General features: G+C 40.1%; 1 protein-coding gene across 1 annotated transcript in view; it reads right to left on the reverse strand.

Annotated features, from left to right (window-relative positions):
• Positions 1-4,008: 4,008 nt before the first annotated feature.
• The window catches only part of LOC126277880 (ribonucleoside-diphosphate reductase large subunit), a 77,481-nt gene continuing 56,809 nt past the window's right edge, over positions 4,009-24,680 (reverse strand). Inside the window, exons 11-14 of the mRNA XM_049977410.1 lie at positions 24,001-24,213; positions 12,429-12,524; positions 12,167-12,355; positions 4,009-6,118 (exon numbers count right to left, since the gene is read on the reverse strand). Of these exons, the coding sequence (XP_049833367.1) occupies positions 5,903-6,118; positions 12,167-12,355; positions 12,429-12,524; positions 24,001-24,213 (714 nt within the window). The 3' untranslated portion in view covers positions 4,009-5,902. The remainder of the gene's footprint in view (positions 6,119-12,166; positions 12,356-12,428; positions 12,525-24,000; positions 24,214-24,680) is intronic.

Here is a 24,680-nt window from a genome sequence, read left to right on the forward strand (position 1 = left end):
GCCAGTCTACATTTTATATCCTCTCTACTTCGACCATCATCAGTTATTTTGCTCCCCAAATAGCAAAACTCCTTTAATACTTTAAGTGTCTCATTTCCTAATCTAATTCCCTCAGCATCACTCGACTTAATTCGACTACATTCCATTATCCTCGTTTTGCTTTTCTTGATGTTCATCTTATATCCTTCTTTCGAGACACTATCCATCCCGTTCAACTGCTCTTCCAAGTCCTTTACTGTCTCTGACAGAATTACGATGTCATCAGCGAACCTCAAAGTTTTTATTTCTTCTCCATGGATTTTAGTACCTACTCCGAATATTTCTTCTGTTTCCTTCACTGCTTGCTCAATATACAGACTGAATAACATCAGGGAGAGACTACAAACCTGTCTCACTCCCTTCCCAACCACTACTTCCCTTTCATGCCCCTCGACTTTTATGACTGCCATCTGGTTTCTGTACAAATTGTAAATAGCCTTTCGCTCCCTGTATTTTACCCCTGCCTCCTTCAGAATTTGAAAGAGAGTATTCCAGTGAACATTGTCAAAAGCTTTCTCTAAGTCTACAATTGCTAGAAACGTAGGTTTGCCTTTCCTTAATCTAGCTTCTAAGATAAGTCGTAGGGTCAGTATTGCCTCACATGTTCCAACATTTCTACGGAATCCAAACTGATCTTCCCCGAGGCTGGCTTCTACTAGTTTTTCCATTCGTCGGTAAAGAATTAGCGTTAGTATTTTGTAGCTGTGACTTATTAAACTGATAGTTCGGTAATTTTCACATCTGTCAATACCTGCTTTCTTTGGGATTGGTATTATTATATTCTTCTTGAAGTCTGAGGGAATTTCGCCTGTCTCATACATCTTGTTCACCAGATGGTAGAGTTTTGTCAGGACTGGCTCTCCCAAGGCCGTCAGTAGTTCCAATGGAATGTTGTCTACTCCGGGGGCCTTGTTTCGACTCAGGTCTTTCAGTGCTCTGTCAAACTCTACACACAGTATCGTATCTCCCATTTCATCTTCATCTACATCCTCTTCCATTTCCATAATATTGTCCTCAAGTACATCGCCCTTGTATAGACCCTCTATATACTCCTTCCACCTTTCTGCTTTCCCTTCTTTGCTTAGAACTGGGTTTCCACCTGAGCTCTTTATGTTCATACAAGTGGTTCTCTTAGCTCCAAAGGTCTCTTTAATTTTCCTGTAGGCAGTATCTATCTTACCCCTAGTGAGATAAGCTTCTACATCTCATTTTTGAGACATCTGTATTCCTTTTTGCCTACTTCATTTACTGCATTTTTATATTTTCTCCTTTCATCAATTAAATTCATTATTTCTTCTGTTACCCAAGAATTTCTATTAGCCCTCGTCTTTTTACCTACTTGATCCTCTGCTGCCTTCACTACTACATCCCTCAAAGCTACCCATTCTTCTTCTACTGTATTTCTTTCCCCCATTCCTGTCAATTGCTCCCTTATGCTCTCCCTGAAACTCTGTACAACCTCTGGTTCTTTTAGTTTATCCAGGTCCCACCACCTTACATTCCCACCTTTTTTGCAGTTTTAATCTACAGGTCATAACCAATAGGTTGTGGTCAGAGTCCACATCTGCTCCTGGAAATATCTTGCAATTTAAAACCTAGTTCCTAAATCTCTGTCTTACCATTATATAATCTACCTGAAACCTGTCAGTATCTCGAGGCTTCTTCCACGTATACAGCCTTCTTTTATGATTCTTGAACCAAGTGTTAGAGGGAGATATAAAGATCAGTAATTACCAATCCATACACATCAGTGTCGGCTCTATTACACGAAGCCCCCTCTGAATGTTTAGCACATACAGCAGGAATTATCATACAGGATAATGAGAAAACAGTCTACAAAGAAGGCTGCTTACAAAACACCTGCATGTCCCATCTCAGAATGTTGCTGAAGTGTGTGGTATTCACACCACATTCAACTTCCAGGAATACTGAATGTGGACGAAGAAGGGCAGTGCAAATGGTCACGGGTGTAACACAAAGTAGTCACAGAAATGCTGAAAAACATTGTCACACATCTGAAGATAAACTCCAATCATCTCACAAACACCTAATTAATTAATAATTTCTAGAGCCAGGCTTAAGTTTGGAATCTAATAATTATATTTCAGCTCCATACATATCAGTCTCATAAGGACCACAAAAACACGTGGTACAATGCTAAGTAACCTCTGCCATGCACCTCACAGTGGTCTGCTAAGTATGAGTTTGTATGTAGATGAAGACAGACCTGGTTAAATGTAGCTGGGCAAAGGCACTGGACTGTTAGAAGAAGAGGAGCCCAGACCACCAAGACAACGAAGCTCTATCAAGCCAAGAGTTGCAGTTTCTGTGAATTAAGGAATGCCTTCTCTTTCTCATAGCCTAACAAAAGTGGCGCAAGGGATGAGGACATCCTAGTTTCAATAGCTGTACCTCTGTTTGTCTGTTGACCATCAAAGGTTAAGAAGTTATGAGTGATGAAGTTCGCTAGTGTGAAAAGGAAGACGACTGCGGAAGTGTTTTCAGTGCATACTGGGAGAGGATTTTGAAGGTTCAAAGCCACCTGAATGTGAGATAGTAGTTACATCTATAGTAAGAATGCAAGATTTGAGATAAAAAAGCAGTCAGAAAGGAACAGAGATTCTCCAGCAATTGGCTGGGATCATTGCTATATGAATGAAGGTTTGGGCTGATAGATGCTGGGCTACAACCAAAGCTTAAATTGGTTGGAACCTGTATGCCCAAAATCACTATTCAGAGTGGTTGGGGGCTTGAATCTGTAGGACAGTACGGATTGTTACCATTGGCTATTTTTTGTTGAAAAACAGTAGAAATGCAATGATCATGTAGGATGCAAAAGTCTTTTAAGGTTGTCACAAGGGAATGTGATGGACCTAGTATTTACTGCAGTTCATTAAGGGTAATCAGAATGGTGTCAGGAAAGACATACACAACCTCTGTGCATCATCAGTCATATACCAGTTGTAGAACTACTGTCCACTGGGCGAGTGAGGATAAAATTTTATAGGTAAATTTTGTTTTATGGGCCATGGTCCAAGACATAATTCCCTACCTGTTTCATCTTCCAATGCTAGAGATAGCATCAGAGGCTTTAATGAGTCAGAAAGCAGTTAGAGTCTCAAACGAACTCAGTGAGACAAACTGTTTACATACATAACTATGCCACAGTCGGTTTGCGGCATAATCAGACCACTACCTAAGATCGTAGCATTGTGCTGACGTATATTATGGACGTTATGGTAGGTACAAAGACCCATAACTTGTCTAATTTCAATCCTTTATTGATGTTAGAGTAGATTTTCTGCTTCTGAATTCCTTTGGCCTCTCTGTACATCTTAACACAGAAATGATTAGATCTTAATAAAACCACATCAGAGTAAGTAATTTACTGGTTCCCTAGTCCAGTGCATCATCTGCTGCTGACTAAACCATATTCCTCCTATCTCAGTTGCTTGTGTTTCTTCCACTTACAAAAATTGTCACTGGCAGAGCACTCAGAAAACAAGGTATTGAGACAGTGTTTAAACCAATATTAAACCAGTATTAATATTTGAATACTGCGAAGGACCTAAGCCTGCCACTTGCCTTAGCAGGAGTATATATAGAACTCCTTTGCAGTTGTAATCAGGCGTCATAGGAATTGCAAAATGAAGAATTAACATTTACCTTAAGGAATGCATGAGTAACTGTTGTCTAGACAATATAGATAAATCAGTACTTACAGATCATGCACTGGAACCATACATTCAGACAAGAGCTCAGAAATGTGAACAATTATTGCATTTTGGTTATGCACTTCTTCAATCGAAGAGGTCCTTAACCCATTTGCTCCTACAACTTTACCACTAGATAAATTTCTATGCCACAACAGAAGCTAAAATGTGCCTGAGAATTGATTCCATTTATTGAATACTGTCATCAGTTAATGGGAGTTTTAGGGAGCATTAAAATTAGAAAATATGGAAGAAATTTATTTGTAAACAATCCTTTTACTTATGATATAGCAGACAATGTACATATCCTTCACATACAAATGTAGTGCATAAACATAGTGACCTCAGTAGAAATCATTTTTAACACTCAAATGTTAACAGATGTCCAGCAACAGTAACAATGGTGCATGTAAAATTCCTACTTTAATATCTATACCATCAAGATAACAGTGCACACAGCAGGAAGAAACTCTTAAGTTAACACTTCTCAATTATAAAAATATAAAAAATATCCATCTCACTTCAAAGAGTGCTCAGATCCTCTCAGTACGTATTTTGTACACCTCATCACTGACTAAAATGACAGATCAGCAATAAATTACTCCTAAGCCAAACATAAAATGCCACCACCTTCATGAATCACTAAAGTACTTATAAATATTCGATTAGTACCACTTCCATTCTATTTCCTTTAATTAGGAACAGATTGTTGTGATAGCATTCCGACCTGGAAGTGAAAATAAGCTGAGAAACGGCAGTACAAGCAAAGAAACAATTTCAACAGCTGTCAGCCCAGTGCATAATACGAGTTATCTATATAATGAACCACAATTTTTTTTTTCACAAAATGAATGTGAGTTATTAATATACAGTAATAAGGCATTGTGTGTGTGTGAAACCCATTTTATGTTCAGATGTATGCACATACACAAATATTACGTTTCTCAATAAGGGCACTATCATTTTTTCTATTGCATAATCTGATTTTGGTAAAGTCAGTGCTGTAAGATACTAAGATACCCTTTTACTTTTACAAATGAGACTCCTCTTTTAATAATAAACATCAACATCATTCACCCACAGCATTAAATTCTCTAAAACTTTGAAAATCTGATTACCACCCTTCTTCGTTTAATACCAATTTCATTTCTAAATATAATGCACACAACAAAATCTAAATATACATAAAAGAAACTGAGATTTCATGTAAAACTGAGGTTTCATTTAAAACTGAGGTTTCATTTAAAACTGAGGTTTCATTTAAAACTGAGGTTTCATTTAAAACTGAGGTTTCATTTAAAACTGAGGTTTCATTTAAAACTGAGGTTTCATTTAAAACTGAGATTTCATTTAAAACTGAGATTTCATTTAAAACTGAGATTTCATTTAAAACAGATTTCATTTAAAATGTAAAAGCAATTGCTTTCTATTAAACCAGTTAAGTACAAGGTAACCAAAAACTTAAATACAGAAATAAACTGTAAACAGACAGATTTACAGGGAACTGCTGCACTTCTTCCCTACTCCAAACAATATATTGAACTTTCATGCTACCAGTCATTTGTCTGATTAACTGAAATTACAGAATCCTTTTGGGGGGGGGGGGGGGGGGGAGAACTGGTAAGGATAGACATGTTACACTATGGATTGCACTGTACATGAAAAAGATGATCTGATAGTTTCAGTTATCTGCAACATCAAATATTGCACACTTCAAAATCAAACCCGAAGTATTCGTGTTTGTAACAGAACCTTAAGATGTGTTCATGTGATGTATTACATTTCTTGAAAAATATCTGACATAACTGTTTTCCTGGCATATTTCATTTAACCATAGTTAGCCACAAGGATGGAATCCTGTTTCAGATGCACTACAAGAAAAATATAAAATGAAGGACTAAAATGCCTCCCACAAAACATACATGTCCATAAAAAAGAAAAGCTTCAGATTTATCAAAAATATATAATAGTTAATGGATGTAAGCAGCATTCAAAAAGATATACAGGATGTAATAAACATCTATGTGACTAGTTCTGATTAAACAAAACAGCACAAAAATATGTTTCTCCTTAGCCAATATGGCTCAGAACAATTGCAATGTTGTATGTTATACACATTGATACACTTTTAAGCATTGTATGTAAATACTCTATGAACCACACATTAAACATTCATCCTTGTTGGCTAATGAACAAACCATTGCACTCATATTGTACGCTTCATCGCTGTTGTTCTGCACCTTTGGGGTGGAATGGCCATTTGTTGAGGTGCTAACATTGCGTGATAATTTACTCTTATCGACTGTGAACTGGATTGCTTGAGCCGCAGGCTTAGTACGAAGATAGTACATTCCCGTCTTCAGCCCCTAAGGAACAGACACAAAAAGAAGAAATTTAACCATTATAAGAACAATAAAAACAAATGTAAGAATTACTGTAATGTTTTGCTTTCCTTAACTGTAATGGGACACAAGCAATAGCTCCCACATGTATCTACATGTACGGTTACTTCTTGTAACTTTTCTTTCTTCGTAAGACAAGTAAGTTATCTTGTTTCACTGTAGGCCAATGAATCTACTGTCCCTATACATCAAAGGTGTCTACTTCCATTAATACTCTTATTCTTTGTTATATCATTAAATCAAAATAAATGCAATGCTTCGAACTGCTGTAAAATATTCTGTTTGTGGGCCAGGGAGTAGAGTTATTACTACATTTCAGAGAACAATGTTAATTAACTGAATACCATCAGTTTAATATAACTTACATAATGTAAGCAGAGCATAGAAGATGAGTGGATGATACTGCTACTTTAAAGTAGGACTAACAAGGTGTGTTTTGAGTGTCTGTGGAGTGTGTAGTAAGACAAAAATTAGTTGATGAAGGTATACAATTCAAATGGAGGAGCCATACCTGGAGAAAAGTTTCAAACAGCGGTCCACACTTCACACGAAAAATAAAATTTCATGCAATGTAAACCAATGTAAACAAAATGGTTGCATTCTTGTTTATTCCACCTCAATCATGAGAAAACACATCTGCTGCATCAAACAAAAACTGGACACCTAGCAATGTCACTGTTATATCACTGTGACAATAAAGTGCACTAATAATACTGTACTCAATTTGGTCATGGTAACTTGCGTTTGTAGACTAAAACAAGGTGTCTGGCTTATCATTCATTTCCGTAATTTATTTCATATTTTCTCGTTCTGACATTACAGACTCTAACACCAAAAGTGTGTATGTATCAATGTAATCCTTAGATATTCTCTAATTAGATATTCTCTAATTAGATATTAAATATTAAAATAACTTTATAGCAGTATTCAAAAACTTTTTATGTATGAACAGAATATTATTTACTGCTAACCAATCAGTCATTACGTCCATTATGTCAGTATATAAGTTGCTTCTGTCATTTAGGCCGGTCGGATATTTTGTGACATTTCAGCTTGCATTTGAGAATGGCTATACAGCCGAAAACATGACTGCGTGAAATAAATTAATAGTTATTTACAGTTTCATGGTGGGAATTTCTTTCAAAACTGTTGTGTATGTAGCAGGAATGCTGCAAGTCTGCAAACTCGTGTACCTGCTCTAATTTCCACTTTCACCTGACAACAGACAGGCGACGAGTGGCCTGCAGCGGAGACTCATGAGTCAAGTCTTATGTGCACATGGAGATGGCATGTTCAGAGATGTCATAAGACTGGCTGACTAGGTTAAAGCGAGTACACAGAGCTCATTTCTGATCCTTACATTATGTCCCTGTTGGTGGGATGTAAGTACAGTTACTCCAACAACATAAGTTTTTCACTTTCAAAACACATACACATGTCAGTAGTGTTTCACATCTAAGAATTATATCTTTTCTGGAGTTTTTATAAATAAGTTAGAAGCTTTTCATGAAAGTGAAGTTTCACTTTGGATTCATCTCAGTAACTGAAGTGTTCTTCCATAGTTACTCTCCATAAACCTCCTATCTTACATATATTCATAGCTGTAACAATCAGTATCGCTGTAATACTCAGCTTTTGTTGGGAACCACAGTAATAACTTTTTTGCTCCACATTTGTTGATATTGTCCACGAACTGTCAGTGATGTGACTGAGTGGACATCCTAATGAAATACTTATCACTTGATTTTAAGATAACTATCTGGTGGGAAATTTTTTTCTTTCACACCTTACAGTATGATTTCTTTGCTCAATAGAAGGCTGAGTTTCCTTTCATTATTCATCTTAGTTACTGTGCTGCATCCAGTTAAGAAAATATTGAATGAAATTTTACTTGTTTTGCAGAGGTGGTTCGTTTTAGGGCACTGACTGCTGCATATGAAACGTAGATAAAATTTTGTAGCACTTCATAAACGATTTAAGATATTTGAACAAGTTTTTGGCAAATGACAGCACACAAAGAAATGCGTATATTATATTGCCGTCTAATACTTTAAACTTTTTCATTGATTGAGATGTGGATGCAACTATAATTTTTTTCAATGGAAAGTTTTATTTGTCTGAACAGCATTTAATATCTCGTCAAAAAGGAATACTCTGGGATTACACACATTAATGTTTATGATCATCTATGTAGGACACTCAGCTACAATCGGAACCTGTTTGTCGTTGCGTTACAATGTGTAGTTGCTAAGTAACTTAATCACTTAAACCCTCTATGCTATTAGGCCATACTAGATGCATAGACATTTCTCATAACATTTCCTCTCTGACAGAGAGACTTCTTCAAGGGCAAAATGGCGAACTACAATCAGAACTCGAGGGAGTGCGGAATATATAAGTAGTGTTGATTATTGCTCGTAATGCCAACATTCTTATGCTGCAATGTCGACATCCAAATTTTATCTTATTTAATACCTTTCTCCTTTCTGTTAAATTTATTATGGCGTTTATAAGTCTCAATAGCCTCTTTATACATATGAGCATGATAATGCGATGTTTCGATATGACACTTGTCTTGGTGAATTTTATTTCAATATCACCCTCCTAATAAACATGTTCCAGTACGGCCAATTAATGCACATGTCCCAGGCAGCAATTCCTCTTGTGTTCAACGTGACGGGTGCTAGCGCTACTTTCTGTGGTACCAATATAAACCAGTCCACAACTACAAAGAATGTTATGTCAACCAAGTGCAATCGAAGGGTGTCATATGTCTTTTGCTGATCTTTTATGTTTCTGGTGGGTTTGAAGATAGTTTCCACACCATACTTGCTGAACACAACAATTCTTCTATGGAGGTGTCAGATTGCTTTTTTTTTTTTTTTTTTTTTTAAAATTCTGATTCCTCTGCACCACCACGACAATGTGCCATTTTCTCAATCAAAAACCAATAAGATGAAAACACCAACACAAGTAAGATCACACGAGCAAATGCACACAGGACAAACAATGGAAAGTAGCCGAGTACTCAGGGCAGAAATGCAACTACGAGAACACTATCTGGTCGCTAAGTGCCTCGTGCATTAATGCGCCTGGAACGTACAGACTCGAGCGGCTGACCACATTAATCTACCGGGAGCATAAAGGTGGCAGCAAGGAAGTGGATGTACACATGTCTAGGGCACCTGACGAAAGAATCAAAGGTGTGAGCATACATATTCAGGGCACCCGGGGATAACAGCAACCACACATTAACAAAGTCAGTCAAAAGGTTAAATGGTAGAGTTAAAACAAGTGACCACGTCAGGATTCGGTCCCACACCCTTTCAGATACCAGCCACACACCCTATCACTAGATCACCACACCAGATGCAAATCAGATTGCACTTCCTGTGTCTTCTGCTCTAAGTTATAGCAACTGTTCGTTAAGTGGCAATAGCATTGTTTTCACAACTTGAGTTGAAATCACCATAATTCAGAAAATTTGTACGAAATATTTATAAATTATACACAAAAGCCTTCCTTGGAAGTGAGTGTGCCTATTTAACTAAATTAGATCAAAATCCCTCAGCAGTTCCTGAGATTAGCCTGCACATACCATCTGAAGCAAACAACTTATTTCAGTGTGTGTGTGTGTGTGTGTGTGTGTGTGTGTGTGTGTGTGTTATATTAGTTAATACCTCTTTGTCACACACATTTTCCAAGCTATTGGCAGGCTGTATTTTATGTCCTATCCAGCCGCTGTCAACCATTTTGCTTTCCAAATAGCAAAACCCATCTACTACTATGAGTGCCTAATATCCTAATCTAATCCCCTCAGTTGAGTTAACGACTACATTCCATTACTTTTACTTTTATTGCTGATCTTATTACCAATTTTCAACTCATTCCATTCTGTTCAACATCCAAATCCTTTGCTGTCCGACAGAATTACAATGTTGTCAGCAAACCACACTGTTTATTTCCTATCCCTGAACTTTAATTTCCTTTGCAAATTTCTCTTTGATTTCCTTTGCTGCTTCCTAAATGTACAGTTTGAATACCACCAGGTGTAGGCCAAAAACCTGTTTCATTCCCCTTTCAACTACTGCTTCCCTTTAATGTCCAGGCTCTGGTTCATGTTCTGGTTCTGTACAACTTGCAGGTAACAGTTCCCTCACTTTACACCCACTACCTTCAGAATTTCGAAGAAGGTCTACCAACAAACTTTGGCAAAAGCTGTCTCTCAATCTGCATATGCCACAAATATAGAGTCAATATTGCCTCACATGTTACTTTATTTCCTTGAAGCCCTACTGATCTGTGAGGTCTGCTTCTAGAGGTCTTTCTATTCTTCGGTCAATAAACTGTGAAAGTATTTTGCACCCATGATTTATTAGGCTAATGGTTTGGTAATATTCACACCTATCAGCACCTGCCTTCTTTGGATTGGGAATTATTACGAGTCTTCTTGACATCTAAGGGTTTTTCATCTCACATCTTGCACCCTGTGGAATGGCTTGGTCAGGGTTGGCTCTCCCAAGACTTAATGATTCTGAGGATGTGTTGTAGGCAACATGGGTCTTGTTTAGATTTAGGCCTCGCAGTGCTCAATGAAATTCTTGTAACAGTTTTAACGTGACCCTCTATTTTCATATACTACTACTTCCCTTCCTATAAATTTGTCTTCAAATTCATTTCTCTTTTATAGCCCTAAAATAAATTCCCCCCATCTTTCTGCTTTCCCTTCTTTGCCTAGTACTAGCTTGCTATCTGAACTCTTGATATTCATTCAGAGATTTCTCTTTCCTCAAAAGGTTTATTTTTTTCCTGTCGGCAGCTTCCATGTTTACTCTAGTAACGCATGCTTCCACAATGTCACATCTGTCCTCTAGCCATTCCTGCTTAACCAATTTTTCACCTATCATTCCTTAGATGTCTTTATTCCCTTTTGCACTATTTTCTTACCTTCTATTTTTATCAATTAATTTTACTATCTCCAGTGCAATCCAAGGCTGCTTCTAGGCCTCATCTTTTTACCAATTTTATCATCTGCTGCCTTAACCATTTAATATGTCAAAGCTGCCCAATAGTCTTCTATTGTATTCCTTTTCTGTGTCCACCTACTCTTCCCTCCAAATACGTGAAAAACTACATCGTAATTTCCTACTTTTTTTTTTTTTTTTTTTTTTTTTGCAGTTTATTCAGTTTTAAATATCAGTTCATAACCAGTCAATCAGGGTCAGAATATATACTTGCAACTGGAAATGTATTACAGTTTTAAGTTTGATTTTGAAATCGTTACATAAACTTCGTGTCTTCACATCTCTCTCAATTCCAGGTCTCTTCCCACTACACAACCCTTTTTCATGATTCTCATACTAAAGGTTACTGTCAATTTGCTACAGTAATGCATTCACTTTAGTGTTCATATTAATTTATCTGCATTCCTATTTTCTTATTCATTATCAGACCTACACCTCCATTACCCCTATTTGATTTTGTATTTATAATCCTGTACTCATCTGACTAGAGGGCTTTTCTTCCTGTCACTACACTACACTAATTTCCATTGAACTTGAACCTACCCATTCCTTTTTTAAATAATTTAATCTTTCTTCCCGATTAAAAGGGTGCAACTTTCCTCACTCTGGCACGTACAAAGCCTTGTGGGTTGCACCTTAGGTACAGGTCAGCAAGGCAAATCGTCTAAGCATAAAATACTTTTACAGCTTGTTGATATACTTTACACTAACCATAGTAACAGATCTATGATAATAGAGCTGAATGCGTTTACTTGACAAATCATAATTCTTGTAACATCAAGTACACTTTCTTATTTTGTAAAAACAAAAATTCTACACCAATTAACAGTAAACTGATTTTCAACATTAGCTTTTCCTTGCCCTCTTTCTTTTACAGTTGGTTGCAGAAACTATTTAAAAAAAAGTGTCAAAATATTCTGGAAAGAAACTAGTGCATTATTGTGCTGACAAAGCAAGTAATGCTATGGAGGAACTATAATGTAATTACCATTCTCCATGCGTAGAAATGCATTGATGTGAGCTTTCCATAATTTGGTTCAGCAATATGTATGTTGAGAGACTGGCTCTGATCAATGAAAGCTCCTCTATCAGCTGCCATCTTGATAATAGTTTTTTGAGGTATCTCCCACACAGTTTTGTACAGTGCCTTCAGGTCATCAGGAATGCCAGCAATGTTCTGCAAACAAACCACATTTAATTAAGAAAGTCCAAATTTTGGTTTACTGTAGAGTGCAATCTTAGATACTTGCCTGTATTGATCCACCACTTGCTATTATTTCATTCTTCATATCATCATTCCACAGACCACAGTCAGTCAAGTCCCTCAAGAGGTGTTGATTTACAACCTGCAACATACAATAATTGAAATGAAATTAAAATGGATTAAGGAAAGTTGCATAACTTTACAAGATCAGTTGTGCAAGAAATAGATTTTAGAAGTGTAACATGATTTCTGTTATCACTGTGTAATTGTCATAAAATCTTGGTAATTCACCTTTTACATATCAACATGAAAAGTTGACAGTGTATTACTTCAACAACTTAAACATTACAAGTATTAGTAACTGAACCGACATGTATCTAGCCGTCAATTATTTTTAACAGCAGTTGATATTTAGTCCACAACAGTCTGCTTGTGCAATTTTTTGAAATTGAGTAAGTTTTTCTGTTAAGATTTACAGTGTGAAAATAAGCCCTGAAGCTTTCACAGCGTCAATGGAAAATGTCTTCTTAATTCATAAGATGCAGGGTTCATTCATTACATAACTACTATACTTTTGCATTTTGGTACAAATCTACACTATGTTTTTCCAGAGAGCATGCCTGACTATAAGATTACGTAAACAGATTGCACACTTTTTAAATATAGAATTATGTGGCAATCACATTGTCACCTGTTAATGATTGAACTTTGGCTGTTACTGATGTACCAATAATGACTGGTTAGTTAATAGCCTGAAGGTGTAAGAAATTATCACTGTGGCCTTGCAGAACAAAACTTTATTCGCATATGCTGAAAGAATGAGGAGGTGCACTGGAATTAGCAAATACAGATAAGATAAATACTCAATCTCACGTTGATAAATGTACTAAAAAAAAATTTTTTTTTTTAGTTGATGTAACTACAAGAGAATAATAGGAGTAGAAAATAACAACACAACTATTGTTTCTCAAAACAATATCTACACTCCGTGGTGGCTGTGAAATATTCAATGCTGGTTGCAGTGCCCCTGGTGGTTAGCATGGAAAGACAACTGACAAGCAGAGCACCATCCAGGTAATGCGCAGGGAAGCACACACGCCGTCCCGATCTCGTTGTGCGAGGTGATGGTGGTAGGAGGTGGTTCTGTGAGCATCGGGAAGGGGCTCTGCAGCAGTTGGAGGCAGTTCTGCGACAGAGGTAGGTGACACCAGTGCTTGAGCAGGAAGTTGTGGCTGTGGACAGTTTTAAGCAGGATCCTCATGCGGAACGTTAGATGGTTTCGCGGAACGTAAGCTGGTTTCGCGGGCATTCTCCCCAGCATCTGCCTGTATGAGAAACAGAGCACTCAGCTACGAAACCTAGAAATCGACAGCCCGTTGATGCCATCAACCAACAGTGCATTCCTGACGTCGGGCAGCATGTTCTTGTGCGCCAACAGATCGACATCGTTGACAAGCTTGGTGACGCCTGTGATGGAGTCCCACATGAATGCTTTGTGTTGTCCCAGGTCCAATTTCATGTGCTGGGTGCCATAGATTTTGATGGACAAATTATTGGCAGCAGACAGGTAGAATAATGCTGTGGTTCTACAACAATGTACTAGTCTCCAGGAAGAATACACAAATCCGAGCCAGTATCCACTAGATATTTGTAGCCTACTAGATATTTGTAGCCTATCTTCATGTCATTGACAGAGGCATTGGAATGATGATTTCAAACCGGAGACAGCATCTGACATGTAATGACCATTGGTGTTGAAGTACGTGCAAGAAGATGTACACTTATATGGCCAGTTTCCAAATTTATGATGGTACCAACAGGAGGGGGGTTGTTTTTGTCCTGTAGAGGAAGAGGTAGTTGAGGAACAGCTTCCGAACCTCCTGCGGCACCAGTGCAGGTCGGAACTGTTGTCTTGTCAAGAGATTAACTCCTCAACTCATTTGGTGAGACGGTCGAATTTCACTGCCAGATTATCATGATAAACATATGTGACTCTTGCCGGCAGTAGGCCCAAATGTGTTGCTGCCAGTGTACTAGTCAAAGCTGCAGACAGCATGGATTGTGTTAGGTTGTTTAACACTGCCGGCGCACCACTGCATGCTGTTACTCACATACTAATGGCAACCTGGCCTGCAGCACCCAATATATGGGCAGCCAAGTTGGCCAGTGCTTCCAAGGGCCTGTCAGTCTGCAATGCTATATTGGCTTGTATGTGTGGCAGCAGACAATGACTCCACAATGTACGCAGCAGGCTACCAGGCGCAGTACCAATGTCGACCTTGCCATGCATGCGCTACAAAAACTGCAAAGTTATGCGGTCTCCCATGACTTCTTGAGGTAACACCTGTCATATACATTCATCTTCCGTTGTGGAAACTCATCATATCAGCTATGTATTCAATCTCTATAAGTTGACTGCTGATGGTGCAGTGATAACATCTTGTACTTCTGCAGTGTAAAGATGGTATAAATGACTGACAACCAGTACAAATTTTGAGGAGTCCAAAGTAACACCATCACAGAGGAATCTGGCTTCAACCTGCACAAACCAAAGAGCCAGATTGTGCGGCCATAAATGGGGTCAGCAGAGCGAGAGTCTCGTGACTTGGAATTATTTCTCTTGACAATTCTGGAAAGTACAGGGTGTAAACGCGGACAAGGAAAAAAATTCCTTGTATATCCTGTTTAAAAAATATACTTTTTCCTGGGAGAAAATACACTTTTTCGTGCTAAGTGATAGTAGGTTTTCTGTAGATTTTTCCTTTGGAGCTATAAGACTTATCAATCCTTTGAATGGTTATCATTTTATACACTGGCATAGAGCTACGTGGAAAGGGAGGAAAAGAAGCAGGAGGAGGAGAGAAGTTTTGGAAAGACCTTTGATGTGCACCAACATAAATGCTGTATATTTTTGTATTACGAAAGTATAAATTCAAATTTCACCAAACACAGCGCGTTAATTTCTGCAGCATTGAAATCGAGATTGCAATGTCCTCTTGTAAGCCAGTCATATCTCATACCACGTAATATTGCCAATCGATGACAGCAGATATTCAGAGCATATGACATGTGTTAATAGTCATCCAATAGCAAGATCATTGTTACGTAGCACGAACACACAGAGGAAAAGTTAATGGTTTACATTAATATACAGAGTATAGCTACGAGAAAAGCTGAGCTTTCACATATAATATTGGTGTCTAAGATTAATAAGCTACAAGAGAAGCTAAGCTTTTGATCTTTTTTTTGTGTGTTATACTTTAAGATACATGGAAGTATTACACAGTCTTCATCCTAAGGCCTTTGACATATTTTTGCTGTTTGCAGACTCTTGTGCATGGATGGTATTTTGTTGTTGTAAATGGAGTATTTCCTTTGCTACTCAAGTTTTATTTTTTTGCCCTCGCGTTTATATTTTATTGCTGCACTATCATACTCCACTAGCAGGATACAGTAACATTCTTTGCTAGAGAATACATTCTTACCAATCAAAATTACAAAACGTTAACTGAAAGCTAAAACAATGAAAAATTCTTGGAATTACAAAAAATTCCCCGGTTTTTCCCGGATAAAAAAACTCCCCTGGATTTTCCCGGTTGTCCCAGGTCAGTGGCACACAAGAGTTAAATACAAATCAGCTAAACACACAATCTTACATAGATAAATCTATCTACGATACAACGAGAGAAGTAAATAGTGTGTTCATGAAATAGAGTGCTGTGAAATGCTGGAATGGGAACAGGGAAGGGGCTGATTGGTGAGGACAATAACCAACGAAGGTTGAGGCCAGGGTGATTATGGAACGTAGAATGTATTGCTGGGAGAGTTAGTTCCTGTGCAATTCAGAAAAGCTGGTGTTGGTGTCTTTCCCACATATAATGCAGAAACCACTGTGCTGCATTCTATGTGGGCATGACAACCAACAAGCTATCTGTCCACATGAATGGCCACGTACAAACTGTGACCAAGAAACAACTGAACCACCCTGTTGCTGAGCACGCTGCCCAACACATTCTTCTTTTCAGTGACTGCTTCACAGCCCGTGCCACATGGATCCTTCCCACCAACACCAGCTTTTCTGAACTGCCCATGTGGGAACTCTCCCTGCAATATGTCCTATGTTCCTATAATCCTTCTGGCCTCAACCTTCCTTAGTCATTGACCTTACTTATCAGCCCATTCCCTGTCCCCTTTCTAGCACTACACAGCACACTGTTCCACAACCACTTTTTACTTCTCTCCTTTTCCAATATTACCCCCCCCCCCCCCCCCACCCACCCATCTCTTGCCCACTCACCATCTAACCACCTGGCTGCCCTCCCCTCTCTCCATCTCGTTCCTGCATGCTCCCCAGCAGCACTTTACCACTCCCAGCACCACTTTACCACTCCCACTGCAACTCTGCTATCTCTCCCCCCCCCCCCTTCTCAGCCCCAGCCTCCTCCTATCATGCATTGCTACTCAGTGTGGCTTCAGCTGGCAGAGACTGTGGCCATGTGTGTGTGTGTATTTTATTTTTGACGGAGGTTTTGCTGCCTATCTGTGACTCAGCATCTCCGCTGTATGGTGAGTAGCAACTATCCTTTTCATAATATTCTTACATTTCTTCCTGGATTTTCCATTGTTTAGTTATGAACAGCTGTTGAAGGAGGTGGAATTTAGAAAGAAGTACGCCTCATCAATGGTAAAGGACAACATCAATACATGGCAGTTGGAATGGAATACAAGGCTCATTACACAGAAAATGCATGTTAGTACTTAGCAATCAGTTCCAGAAGTGCATGCAGCTACAAAAAAAGGAGTTTGTGTGGAACCAACAGATTGTAGCAACCATCAAATACTGCATCAATCAATATCAGCACAGCAGGAGATGACCACCACCTTCTCTCCACAGCAGTAACTGATTGCACGACTTAGAGATAACACTGTTTACAAAGCTTTGTGAACATTCAGGGTTGCCACCAGTTTCACCAAGTGGAATTCCCTGGTATTTCCCTGATTTTCAGAGGAGTTTCAGCACTGACACTTCCTTGTAGATTAAAACTTTGTGCCAGGCTGAGACTCGAGGTACAGGTGGAATTAAAGCTGTGAGGATGGGGTATGAATCATGCTTGGGTAGCCCAGTTGGTAGAGCACTTGCCCATGAAAGGCAAATGTCCTGAGTTCAAGTCTCGGCCTAGCAAACAGTTTTAATCTGCCAGTAAGTTTCATATCAGTACACACTCCGTTGCACAGTGAAAATTTCATTCAAGTTTTAGCGTTTTTCCCATACAAATTTTGAGATCTTAAGGTTAAGTAAAGACATAAGGTGTCAAAAAATGTAAGGCCTTCTGTAAGTACTACCATCAACATCTTTTGTACTGAACTTTTTAGAGATAGAAAGCAAGCCAAATCATACGTATGTTTCATTAAAACCACTGAAGTTATTTTATTTCAATAAAGTGCAACATATTTGGCGACAAAAATATGTATTTCCTTGGAGTCGCAAGACAGTTTTAAAATCCCGTCACTGATTTCGTGAATAACATCAGTGAAAAGTATGCCTGCCGCACTGTACAATGTACTTGCAGTGAGACAGTTGCAATTCTTGAAATCCATCACCCATGGCCTCTGACCTGCCGAGGTGCACTGCAGTCCGGAGTCCACTGATAAACCATGAATATCTGCAACATTACACCACACACCAACAGACCTGGCCTGCAGGCAGATCGGTAAGACTAAATCCGATGGGCAGGGCCTGCACATTAGTGGGAAATTATGGTCTTCAGATTGGCAGGCCTGATCCGTTAAGACATACCCACAAAAATGGCCTGCAGTTTTGGCCCGTAAGTCCACTCATGTGGCCAGCTATTCACAGGTCACACACACCACACTGATGAAATGAGACTGCAGTGATCAATCCATGCAATAGATAACTTGCACCAATACTCTGAGAATCAATACTAATCAGGACAGGTAGTAACTCACCGTATGATTGCTGAGCTGCAGTCAGGCACACAGGAAAGACAATCACACTCTCATAACTAAATTTTTGGCCATAGCCTTTGTCAGAAAACGAGAGGACATACACATTCATACAATCACTCAGACAACTCGTGCACACACGACCACTGTCTCTGGCCGCTGTGTCAACAGTCTCTGAGAATCAGATCCAAACAAACCACTCTTCACACTTTCCTAGTGGCAAGAAGCGATGACAATGCTAACTGCAAGGTGAGGTGAGTGGTACAAAGGGAAGCAGCAGTAAGAATGAGGGAGCAGGGAAACTGCACACCTACCAGTGACGATGCGCGACATCTCACTAAACAAACCATTTCGTCTACTGAGACAAAAATGAGATTTTTCCAGTTTTTTTTCTTTCAAATTTCCCTGATGGTTTCCCAATTTTCTAGACACATTTGAAATTCCCTGACTTTCAGAACTTGTGGCAACCCTGACATCATTACCTTGACACAAACAATCCAACTGGCTCAGACCTATTTAGCTACTAAAAGCCAACACTGCAGACAGAAACTGTGGCATGTATGTCACTGTTTACATTTAATGTGTCAGGTATATATTTAGTCAGCAGATGTTCATCATAATCCTGCACTCATCTGAGGTTTTGACATAAATTGTGTCAAGGGGAATTTATCAGTTACATACTCTGTCCTCCTCTGATTCTATGCCAGCACATTCAGAGGATTTGGTTGCAGCACATGAGAGCTTCACAGAATACAGACTTAAGCCCAGGATCATGTAGTTTTGTAATCCTGATCATTAAAGTATGGCAGTGTGGTTTCAGTTGCCTGAGACTGCAGTTTTGTGTGTGTGTGTGTGTGTGTGTGTGTGTGTGTGTGTGTGTGTGTGTGTGTGTGTGTGTGTGTGTGTGTTTGTTTTATTGACGAAAGCCTTAATGTCCGAAAGCTCTAATTGTGAGTCTTTTTGGTGTGCCTATCTGCAACTCAGCATCTCTGCTATATGGCGAGTAGCAACTGTCCTCCTCATAATATCGATCATTAAGCCCACACACAGGACGGAACTGATCTGTGACAACAATTTCAGAGGTTGTTCACAGGTATTTTGGATGGATGGATGGAGAGAGAGATGTATGGAAGGATGGATTGATGAGGTAAAGGGGGACCAAACCACGAGGTCATTGGTCTGTTAATCCCTTGTATGTTAATCCGGGAATGGTCTCCAGAGAGACAAAAGACAAATCCTAATGGATTCTACTATGTCCGAGAATCAATAAAGCCAAAATACCAAAGCATGCAGAAGTGAGAGAGGGGTAAAAGAATGAAGGTGGTAGAGTTCTCCCACCCATAGAGCACCTCGAGGTCCCTGGGACATGTTATGTGACTGGAGAAGCACCCTCTGCATCTGACTGGAGCTTCCACACACTCCATTACCACAAGAAAGCTAACTAAGTGGACAAGGTAAAATCTCAAGAAGAGAACAATGGTGAGTCTCAACCAATGACAGATGTAAATTAAAAAGAAAAATTAAAAAGCTGGGAAGGGCAGAAGCCAGTTGCGCCACTGAACAAGAGCAGCCGTGAGCCACTTGGGTCGGAGCAGGTGACAAGACACCTTTCCAATCCCTCGAGCTGCTGATGAGGTCACAAAGAAGGTACTGGTTAGTCGCAACCAATGGGTGTCGATGGTAGCATTGGTCAACAGCCTGAAGACTACTCAGGGAGTCACTGCTGATTAAGAACATCTCATCAATGCAAGAATGGACGTGGCTGACGGTTTGAACTATGCTCACCAATTCTAGAGTGAATACACTGCATTCATTTGGCAAGGAATGTAGTTCACTGTGCCCTGCATGTGTGGAGGCAAAATCAGCTTGTCTGTCAACCGTGGAGCCATCAGAGTAAACTACGTCCAAACTAAGAAATGCATCAAGCACAGCCAGGGAAAGTTGGTAAAAGACAATGGGATCAAGTCATTCAGTTTGAAGGATACGTCATTGCAGATCTGAGAACAGAGTACACACCATGGGATGTACATGACTGTTTCTTAATAAGATGCAACAATGATGGCAGCTTGAAATCAGAGCAAGGAGCCTGTATGTAAACTGTGAGCGTGATTCCAGACCTTGGCCTCTGTTATGGGAGGTGGATCTCACCATTATGAAAAAGGTTACAGCAGTTCAGATGCTCATTGGAGCAGGGAGAAAGTATCACACAGATGAACAGCAGTGTTGGCATCTGATCTGTAGGATGGGACCCCAGCCTCTGCAAGTAGGATGTTCACAGAGCTGTTCTAACAGACACCTGTTGCAAGTCTGATCCCACAATGGTGTATTTGGTTCAGCATCTGACAAACTAAATGTGACGTCAACCCATGTGTCAGACTCCAGTAATCAAGATGGAACAGGATCAGAGTTTGCGGAGCAGAAAGATTGTAGAGCAATCTGCACCCCAGATGATGTTACTGAGGCACAAGGGTATTAAGGGTATTAAGTTGTAACTAGCACATTTGATAAAGTTGGTAAAGATGAGGAAGGCAGATCAAAAGAGCACTGAAGACCAGTCCGAAAGAGTGGTAAGGCCCCACTGCACTGAGCAATTGGTAGTCAAGGTAGTGTTCTGGTTGGGGATGGAGTAAGATGGCGATGGAAACGCATGACGCATGTCTTGGCGACAGAAAACCAGAGCCCATGGGCACCCTGCAGTAAGCATTCAGCAACACCCACAATTCAGGAGCAATAGTAAATGCAAAAATCATCAGCATACAGGAAGGGTAGTGCTGTAGAGCCCACAGCTGGGCTAGACTGTTGAAAGCCACTAGTAAAAGGGACACCCTCAATACTGAGTCATGCGGTACCCCATTCTCTTTTATATGTGGGGTACTGTGGGAAACACCATCTTGAATGTACAGTGTAACAAGAAGTTCTCGACAAAAAACAGCGACAAGGTTTTCATAAAGGGCAAAGCTGACCACATAGACTCCAGGCAGATCAAATTTTCAGCAGTGGATCAACCTCAGTGAAAACTGCCAGATACACCTGTGGGGAACGGGTGTCCTCAGAGGTGTCTAATCTTTGCCCAAACCTTAGCGATTGGTACTATTTCCAATGGTAACAACATACCATTCCCAGTACTCTTGTTTGTTTTATGAAGTGAAGGACGACCTGAGCACAAGGCCATTTAAAGGCAATGAGGTGCTCCATCAACAGATGTCGTTTATGGCACTGAAGAGTCCCTCTGAGATCTCTAATAGCCACAGCAATTTTAAAGGTCCAACAAGTCTTCTGACAGATGTCCTGAGGAGCAGGGGACCTCTAAGTAAGCTGCTGATGGAGTGGCTGCAGTTGCACTCTGGACAGCCTCACAGATACCTCCCCACCTTGTGGGATGCTAATAGCAATGCTAGAGGCAAAGGCATCTCAATCAGCTTTGTTGAGAGCCTTCTGGGGTGGACACCCAGGCAAGTGACATCAAGGGAGGGCCAAAACAATCTGGCAATGATCACTTGGGTTAATATAACAATGAAAACAACTTTTGACAAAATAATTTGATTTGGTACATAAAAAATCAACTCGCCAAGTGCAGCAGAACACACACCTGAAACAGGGTTGTAATTAGGCAAGCTTTCGGAGCCACATGAATATCCACAGCCTCCAGTGTCATATTGAGTGGCACATGTTCACTGTAGACAGAGTCCAGAACATACACGCAAACAACACCCAACATAGTCAGCACCGTTTTTAAAATAGCCCTGATAGCCATGATGGGTAGGTCCGCATTGGTGGGAACAGCGTTTCCTGGAGGGCGATGCAACTCGGGAAACACATAAGTGACAACGTATCTCAGCCAGTTGGTGGGGGTGTGGGGGAGCGGTGAGGTTGGAATGCACGAAAGGACCCAGGAGGCAGGTCACGCCTCATGGCCACCTGCTGCCACTGGAATCAAGAAATGGCACTAATACACAATGGCTCTGAACCACAGATCACCAGATTCCTGGAAAGGGAGCGTCCCAAGGGACCCATTCCTGGGAAGGGTGCATCCCAAGGGACCCATTCCTGGGAAGGGTGCATCCCAAGGGATCCCTTCCTGGTAAGATATGCTGGAGAGAGCATTGCTGTTTTGGTCGGGGGATGGGGAAAGCAGTAGGATGAGGGTCCCCAACCACCAGAGGACCAGGTGTGGGAGAAGCAAGAGAGGCGGGCCCCCAACAACCAGGAGAGTGGATCTAGTCAAGTGGCCTCAAGGACCTGGTGTACAGGACACAGACGGCAAGGCTAGAGTCGTTAAGAGGATGATGTCATAGCTGCAGCATATCATCATACATGTAGGATGTAGAGAAATCAATATCTTACTTGGCAGAGTCAGGAGTCTTGTATTCTTGGACTTACTTTCCTCTTCTCTTTGGAAGACACTGCAGTCCAGTGAACCGGGGAGTAGCGCTCCTTGCAGCTGATACAGATAGGGGTCAAGGCCCAAGGAGCATTCGAGTGCAACAGATGTCCACGATCCCTACATTGCCATGGGTGGAGCTTGTGTAGTAGGCATTTTTGCTACTAGCCGTGTATAGCACAAGTCACTGTCAGTTCAGTGCCACCTATGATGTCTATCTGGCTTGTTCCGTTCATATGCAGTGATTGTTTTTGCTAGCACTGTTTGGTTCTTGTTTCGTTTATGATGGCAAGTTTAAGTCAACAAAATGCAGCTGTGAAATTTTGTTTTCTACTTGGTAAAAATATTGCTGAAATTGCTTTAATGTTGAAGACAGCTTACTAAGATGACACTACAGGGAAAACTCAAGTTTACGAGTGGTTTGATCAATTTAAAAATGGTGACATTTCAACTGATGACAAATCTCGTTCTGGACATCTACCAACTACCCAAATCGATGAAAATATTGAAAAAATTGCATAGCTTGCACTCACAGTTCCGACAGACAACTGATGAACTGTTACAGATTAGTGGATTATCTCGGGAGCTCGGTTCAACAAATTTTAACGGAATATTTGTTCATTGGGTTCTGACTAATAACCGAAAGGCACATCAAGTTGAAACATGTCATACTTTGAAGCAACAGCTTGAAACTGATCCAGATTTTTTTGTCATAGGTCATTACTGGTAATGAGTCATGGTGCTGTGGTTGGGACCCAGAAACAAAGCAACAGTCAATGCAATGGAAAATGTCATCATCCTGTACCAAAAACAATGCTGATTTGCTTTCCTGATGCCAAGGGCATAGTTTATTCAAAGTTTGTTCCTCCAGGTCAGACCGCCAATTAAATCTTTTATTTGGCAGTTTGAAGCAGATTGCGTGACAGTGGGAAAAAAAGAAAAAGAAGGAAGAAAGAGAGAAACAGTGGGGCATACTGGAGATTGGCTCTTCCACTACGACAGCGCACCTGCACATGCATCCATCCCTGTTAAGATAGCTTTTGGCTGAAAATGGCATGGTTCCACTGCTCCACGCACTTACTTGCCTGACCTGGCTCCATGCAACTTTATCTTACTTCTACACATGGAAAGTGTCATGAAAGGACACTAATCTTACAGTGAAGAAGTACGGTGGGGGTGGGGGGGGGGGGGGGGGGGGGGGGGGGGGGGGGGAGAGAACATGTATTACAAACAGATCTTTAAAAATTGTACACGCTAAACACGTCTGTCATACCTGAAATTCTCCAGACAAAACACGACGTGTATAGATATTGCTGGTATATGGCTCAAACGACTCATTGTTTCCAAGAATTTGGGCAGTTGATGCAGTTGGCATAGGTGCCAACAAGAGAGAGTTGCGGACACCATGGGCTGCAATTTTTTCCTTGAGAGCAGCCCAATTCCAAAGTGATGTAGGTTTAACGTCCCACATATCATACTGCAAAATCTGTAAAGAACAATAACCAAAACTTTAGTATTCACAGTTGCAAACACAAGCTCTAATACTCTGATGGACAAAATACATACTTTTAATATGACTTCTGAGTATGTGATGTTACAAGTAACATTTCCGATGTTGTTACAAGTAACATTCCACATTCTCAGCGACTTTGCAATGGAGGGTACTAATTTTACCGAACTGAAAATTCCATTGATAAAACTAAAATTATAAGACAGAATCAATGGTCCGTTCTTACCTACAGGAGGCAAACAGAGACATAAAATTAAAAGTGATGACACGTCCTAGCTTTCAGAGATATTATTTCCTTCCATGACAGAAGTAATAGGGACAGGTTGAGGCAGAATACAAAGGAAGTGTGGGTCACTTTGACACACGATTGGAGGGTGGGGGTTAACAATAAATGGGACTAGAAGAAGAAATAGTTTGAAATATTTCTTCTACAATTTTACCTA

Source organism: Schistocerca gregaria, chromosome 6 (assembly GCF_023897955.1).
Source record: "Schistocerca gregaria isolate iqSchGreg1 chromosome 6, iqSchGreg1.2, whole genome shotgun sequence".
NCBI classification, from domain to species: domain Eukaryota; kingdom Metazoa; phylum Arthropoda; class Insecta; order Orthoptera; family Acrididae; genus Schistocerca; species Schistocerca gregaria.